The 7,109-nt window shown below is 42.2% G+C and overlaps 1 protein-coding gene across 1 annotated transcript; it reads left to right on the forward strand.

Annotated features, from left to right (window-relative positions):
* The first annotated feature begins 5,744 nt into the window (after nucleotides 1-5,744).
* Nucleotides 5,745-6,401, forward strand: neurog1 (neurogenin 1). The gene has a single exon (XM_038992460.1). The coding sequence runs from the start codon at nucleotides 5,745-5,747 to the stop codon at nucleotides 6,399-6,401; it is 657 nt and encodes a 218-aa protein (XP_038848388.1).
* Nucleotides 6,402-7,109: the final 708 nt, after the last annotated feature.

The raw sequence follows: 7,109 nt of genomic DNA on the forward strand, positions 1-7,109 counted from the left end.
TTCTCCAGGGGTGGACTTAGTGATTTGGAGGCCCCAGACAGAGGCCAGTCTGAGTCCCCCCTCCCCCCTCCTATGTGTGTGTGTGCACAACATTTTGTTATCGGTTTTATATTAATGACACGTAATTTAACTGTAAAAATGTATTACTTTTTAAATGTGCCATGAACACAACCAGTCATGTTTTCATCTGATTGTCAAGACAAAACAGTTCAAAAAGTAGGTTATTTTTGCACGTTCACCCAATTCTGTCAGCTGAACAGGGCACTGTGCAACCTGCCAACTTTCCTTAGTTTCAGCCACCTGCAAAAGTATCTCACCAGAGAAAGCATCCGAAAGAGTGAAACGTGCCCGTCTGTCTTACTGTTATTTGTAGCCTATGTATCTGATGACATGCCATACTCTTTTTGGACAGAAAGCATCAGGACAGACATGTCCTCTGCCTTCATGGCAATGGCAGCATTATCAGCAGCACCTGTCTAAAGAAATGCTTTAATTTAAGTAATTTTTCTGTTAAAATAAAATCCTCTTTAATTTTATTTTCTTTGCCCACGCTAAAAGCACCTCATTGCTGCCTGAAGTGGAACATGGGGGGGGCCTCGAGTGGAGCGGGTGGGAGGGGCTCAAGTGGAGCATGGGGGGCGGGGGGCTTGATGATGTGAGGCCTGAGGCAGTTGCCTCTCCTGCCTAATAGTAAGTCCGCCGCTCCCCTTCTCTCCCTTTCTCTCCTCTCCTCTCCTCTTCCCTCCTCTTCTCTCCCTTCTCTCTCCCCTTCTCCCCCTCTCTCTTAACCAGTAGCTTTCAGATGCAAAATAAGCAGACATATGGAGAGGAGGGCTTTCTCCGGCCCTCCTAAAGTTTCAGATTGTATGACAAATCACGTCCCCCTGCACCCCCTAGCCTCACACAGACTCAGCAGACAACAGCTTCATTAGAGTGAAAGAGGGAGTTTTTGCAGCTTTGTCGAGTCAAGCTCAGACCCTTTCCCCTTCTCAATTACTCCATTGTTGGCACCGGCTTCAAGTTATTGCACTCCAAACCATATGGCCCAGTCGAGACGCCACAAGTGATGCCATCTCTGCAACAGAACCCTACCAGAGAAGTCCAGTTCAGGGTACTAGACAGACTAGCACCAAGAGGTGTTGTATAGAAACATATAGGAATATAGTCAACCATTGTCAACATACAGGGAACGGTCAAATGTAACATAAGCGTTGAAACTCCAAAAATGTATTATAATACTGTTATTACTATATTATAACCATGATCAGTATTATTACTCAGATGAATCATATGAAGACATGTAAAAGGTGATAACACACCATTCAACTAGAATCCTACCATAATGAACTGCTGAAAGCCGTCTCCTGGGTGTACAGCACATAGACGTGGTGTTGCCAACAGCTCTAGGGACCACATCCCTTCCAGGGGCCTATGGCCATACGGTGGTGTTTACTCTGCTGATGAGGTCAGGTTCTACATCACAGTAAAGTATTGCTGTATATTTGTTCTTCTTTTAACGCTGTTTAAACCTGCAGCAAACCGTTTCCTCAATCTGCTCAATCGTTGCCATGGATCTTTAGAATTAGAAGGCGTTTAGAGACACCATGCTCATTGTGGGCCCTAATGCAGGGTAAACTATAGGTAAATTATGCACTTGTGTAAATACATGAAGACAAGTGAATAGGACTTGTATTTAGACCAGAACATGTGATTGATAGCAGCAGGTTCACGAACTGCGGCAGTTTAGAAACCGCTTCACAGTGAGGCCACGCCATTAGCATTCAGACTGCCCTAAATGAGATTCCATTACATTATAATAATAGCACCTGTTTGGAAATCTAATTTAGCTAAGATGTTACCCAATCAAAAAAGACAGGTATCACAGATAGAAGCATAATTGAGGGATGGCTGACACTCTCGCAAAACACAAACAAGCAGGTTTATGGTTAAATAGAGGAAGGTGGGTGCATATACATAGGTTACCCATAGGCAAACAATAGCATCCATCCACAGACAGCATGCCCCGTTTACGTGTTCAGCATACTTGCTTTGGAGGGAGCTATATATGCTTTCATATAGGCTAATACAAAATAAATATTTATTGAAAAAACTATTTAATTTACATAAAATGTTTTTCACTCTAATTATGGAAAATGTACACAAAAAATAACTATTATACGTAACGTTTGAATGATTGTGTTGGCGAAGTAGCATCACCTACAACAGAATAAAACATCTACTTATTGTGCGTTTGATTATGTGGGTGAAGGAGAATCACCTAAAACTGAATTAAACACCTATTTATTTATAGCAGAGTGGTGATGAAGGACACACTACCTTGTTGTATCATAAAATAAGTAAATCTGACTAATTGGCCAATCCAAGTCAACTAATGATGTGTTCATTTGTGATGTGCACCAATCAACACTTGACCTGAAAAACAAAAATACATAATCTAGAGTTTGTTCTATAACATAATCTTCTCCAGACATGTTGCATGGAAGATGTCATTCATTTTAAGGTTAGGGGCATTATCCTGCCTGATTTTTGGAAGGGTATGGAAGCTGTGGTTTTTCCCAGGAGAATATTAAACGTATTTAGTTTCTTTAGAAATGAACACAGTGGGTATAAAATGGAACCGAACTGTCCAAGAAACCGTGAATCCGTAGTTACAACAAATAAGTTTGTTTCCATCACGGTTGTAAAAGCAAAGGGACCTTTATTTTATTTTTCTCTCTTTCTGGCTAATGCCTTAAAAAAGATGAAGGGGATCTTTGAGATGTGGAGAGTAGTATCTGGGTACAATTGAAGCACTGGAGTAAGGAATGAATTACCATTGAAAAAAGTAATGGCCCTATTCTGCCCTGCGTGAGTTTTTAACAAGGAGAAAAAAAACTGTGCTGGCCTGGGCTGCTGCCTGAACGCCAAGGGAAGGGATTAAACAGCGGATTAACATCTGAAAACTCCGTTCAGACTTTCTGACTCAAAGATCTTTTGCAGACAGTAATCGCGTTAATACCCGGGGATTAATGCTTTTGCAAAAATACTAAATTGAATTTTAATTCAGGTTGTATAAATAGATATAAAATAAATGGAGGAATATGCCGCTAGAGAATGGAGAGAGTCTATCCCCCACACTTCCTTTGCTCTAGTGTCAATAGAGGTATTACGACCTCACCAGTATAACACCTTGCACAAGTCATTTATTTATTCCTAACCACGAGTTTAGCACCTGCCGTGCAAATGTGATATTACAGCCTACTCTTTAAATAAATCAACTTTGATTCAACATAATTAATGCTATAATATTTCAAATCAAATTGAATAATACAACAAATTGATCACAGCGGTGGTCTAATAATACAATTGAATTTATTTTATTTTCTCAATTGAATAACTTTTTCGTTCTCATTTGTTTCGGCTTGAGACCCTACTTTGGGTAATTCGGTTGTTTTATTTTCTTACGTGTTTCTGCTATTGAAATGTAATCACATCTCGTGCACATGTGCCTAATCCTGTCACAGCATCACCCAGGCAACCCCTCTCAAGTGTGGGCAGAGAACTCTGCTTTCTCTACACCCCCAGCCGATTTGTCCTAACCGCAATACAAGCCTGGTCTCCATGCAGGCTCACGCTTCTAGTGCAAACCAACTAAGTCATATTGTAAAAATGTTATCTTTTATCACTTTATAAGAGCAATAACCTATGCCCACCTACTAATGTCCTAACTAAAACCAGAATACTCCTTCAAGCTGTTCCTCCTCTTTGATGTTATTACTGACAGTTTGGTGTTGTAATAATAACATCGATCCCAAGCCCAGTAGGTTGGCACTTCCGAGCCCAGTAGGTTGGCACTTCCGAGCCCAGTAGGTTGGTCTGTAAGGGTTTAGCATTTTATTTTCCTCATAAACCAACCTCCGGCGTGTGGCAACATCATCAATAGTCAGTGTGGCACAACTTCAGCCTTCTACTAATCGAAATAATTATCATATAGTCAGGCCTATCGAAATAAGTCAAATATATGACGTTAACATGCACGAATTTAGTCCAACAGATATGAAGCAGATGTGCAGGTAAATACACAGAAATGATTTGTGATATAGAACCTAGGCGCATGCCTCAGAGCCGGGGTGTTTTGCTCCTGCTGAGACTATTTGAATAAGAATAACGCCAATAGAGTGGCTCAGGCTGAAAAAACGGGTGACAAAAGCCCAGAGGAGCCCGAATTTGGACGAGGGACAACGCGTAGAAGGAGTGAAAAGAAGTGAGGGGAGACGCGTACAATGGAACAATTCACCTTATAATCGCTTTGATATATTATACATGGCCGAAGACTCTAAACATTGTGTAATTATTTATAAATGACTGTCCCTCTACCCTCATTATACCGCCAGCAGAAAGGCACTGCAGGTCCCTGGCCAAACTATTTCTAAATAGTGCCCCCATCCACTTTTTCAAAGGAGAGGCGAGATCCTGGACATGGAATAAATAGAATAATTAATGGATATTGGTATGCCTGTCTCATAAAGATGTCTTTAAAAATCCTTTAAAAAATTGCCCTTTGCATGCGCTAGACATTTTTACTGCTGTGCCCTTCATGTTTTGAATGTTAATTAGCCAGGTTTGACTGTGGATTTGTGGAGAAAGTTGTGAAGATGAAGTAACCTGTCCTGTTTTAGATGCTAGATAAGCTAGATAGCCTATAGCTCTAAAATGCGAATGCTTATGCATGCGTGCAACATTGTGCGCAATTACGCACAATAGTTCAAATGTGTTGGGGTGGTGAATTTCCTCAAAATCTTTAATCAGCGTTTAAAAAAACATTTTTTTTGAATACACTGTCTAAATGTTTGGTATCCTTGTTATGTCTATCTAATTTTTCTACAGCAACTTTTGTGTTTTGTTCGATAACTTGGAAAACATTTTCCAACATTTACTAAATCTAATTTTCCATTTCGTTTCGATGTATAAGAAATTGTCAATTTTTGACAAATATGGTAGTGGATATGCCTTTTGCTTTTATATGTTCGATTTTAGCTGATACTCATGCAGGTTTATAGGTTTATAGACCGAATCTTGGACAGAAGATAGGCTAATTTATTTTTGGAGCGTGACCTTGCCTCCGGGGCTAAGCGTTCTGTCATTTGCTCCTTTTCTTCTTTCATTTAACTTTAAAGGTTTAACTTAAAGTGGGCTTGGTCTTTGGTCCAGGGATGGATAGCAACAGTAGTGCTCGCGTGGCTGGGCAGCGGTCCCCTGCTCTCATTGGACGGTCGTGATTACAGGCACGCTTCGGAGCTCGAACAAACAACAGGCATACATTATGCTAATGAGATGGCAGTGCGGCACGGGGCAGACCTGATGCACCCCATTCATCCATCCTTCACACAAATGCCAGCGCGAGAGGGGTACGACCATTGTCTGACCAGGGTATATAAGGTATCTGAGGCCAGTCGTGTGCCAGGCTCATTCGCTCACACGAGCTGATTCAAGCGCAAGAGAAAGACACGTGCCTTGTACTCATCATACAAACTCATTTTCGGACTTTGGCTCCTTGCAAGACAACTGATACTGTACCTTCTCCAACCAGATTACTAAGGTGGGTTTCGTTCTGCTCCCAGAGTCCTTCGCCATTGCCTTGACTAGGCCTGCTTTCCCAACTTTACCATGCGCTCTTGCATTTACAGTGTTTAACCCATTCCCTCTCCTCTTATTTCTGCAGGAAAAACATAATGTGCACCGCAATGGAGACCGTTTACTCTGACATGGACAGTTCGAGCTGCGACTACTTTACGCACGATGACGAAGACTCGTGCAGCAGCATGCACGCTTCCTCCCCGTCATCCTCCACCGGCAAGCCCGCCTCCCCTGCTAGCGACTGCCAGGGCCCGTGCTCTACCGATATGGGACAGAAGAAGAGACGCAGAGGCAGAGCGAGGAATGAAGCCACCGTACACGTGGTCAAGAAGAACCGGCGCGTAAAGGCAAACGACCGCGAGAGAAACAGAATGCACAGCCTGAATGACGCTTTGGAGACCCTCCGGACCGTTCTACCGGCGTTCCCCGATGACAGCAAACTCACCAAGATCGAGACTCTGCGCTTCGCTCACAACTACATCTGGGCGCTCTCCGAGACCATACGCATCGCCGACATTGAACAACGCCAGAACAAATCACGGGCTGATGCGTCTCTCTTGCTTCCCAGCCCGTGCGTGATTGACGCCTCGAGTCCGGGCAGCGATGCTTGCTCCTGGAGCTCCAGCGCGTCCTCCTCTTCCTCCTCTCCGTCTTATTGCACTTCAAGCCCCAGCAGCCCAGCCGCCCATGATGACTATGGGCGTTTCCAGACTGATGTTCTACAGTACAGCTACCACAACTTTGTACCAGGCATGTCCTACTAACTGAACTAATGCCTTACCACAAACTTTTGTAGACTGCGAGATTGTTACAATAGAGTGATAGCAGAATAATGCGTTCTTCAGTTAGTCTGTTGAAAGGGACAAAACGGAATGATATTATTCACTGTTTGCCTTAACCCATGTCTCTGTGGGTGTGTTTTATACAGTTTGTTTGTTTCCTATTTTTACATGCTCTATTTTACATTCGGATTGAACATTAATTTAATTTTGTCGACTTTTCTAAGTTGAGTATGATTGTTTTGCTATACGTTTTGTATTCCTCCAAAACATTTGCACTTTTTCCAGCGCATACGACGCCTACTAGAAGTCCACTTCACAGATCTTAACCTCAACCTCTATTACAAGAGTATTATCATTAAAAAGAAGACCGATTTGCTTTTGTAGACTGAGGTGAAAAGTCAATTTTACAATTAGTAGAGCGATAATGCAGAAAAACGAGCGTGGAAATTCAGTTTCACCGCTCTAACAATAGAGTGAAAGGCAGTCAGAAGACAAGGAGCTGGCCTCATACATTATGGAGATTGACCCCCTGAAAACTGCAATAGAAAGACTCAATAGAAAGACTCAATCCCAAGAAGAGGCTAGAGAGGACCCTTCTACGACGTTTTTTTATTTTATTTATTCAAGTGTCGCCTGTCATAATGTATTTTGTATATAAATAGATTTCTATTCTATTTACATGAAAAGTGT

The sequence above is a fragment of the Salvelinus namaycush genome, chromosome 5, assembly GCF_016432855.1.
Source record: "Salvelinus namaycush isolate Seneca chromosome 5, SaNama_1.0, whole genome shotgun sequence".
In the NCBI taxonomy this organism is placed as follows: domain Eukaryota; kingdom Metazoa; phylum Chordata; class Actinopteri; order Salmoniformes; family Salmonidae; genus Salvelinus; species Salvelinus namaycush.

Excerpts from the sequence above, each read along its gene's own strand:
- neurog1 (XM_038992460.1), top strand. The coding sequence starts at position 5,745 with ATGGAGACCGTTTACTCTGACATGGACAGTTCGAGCTGCGACTACTTT.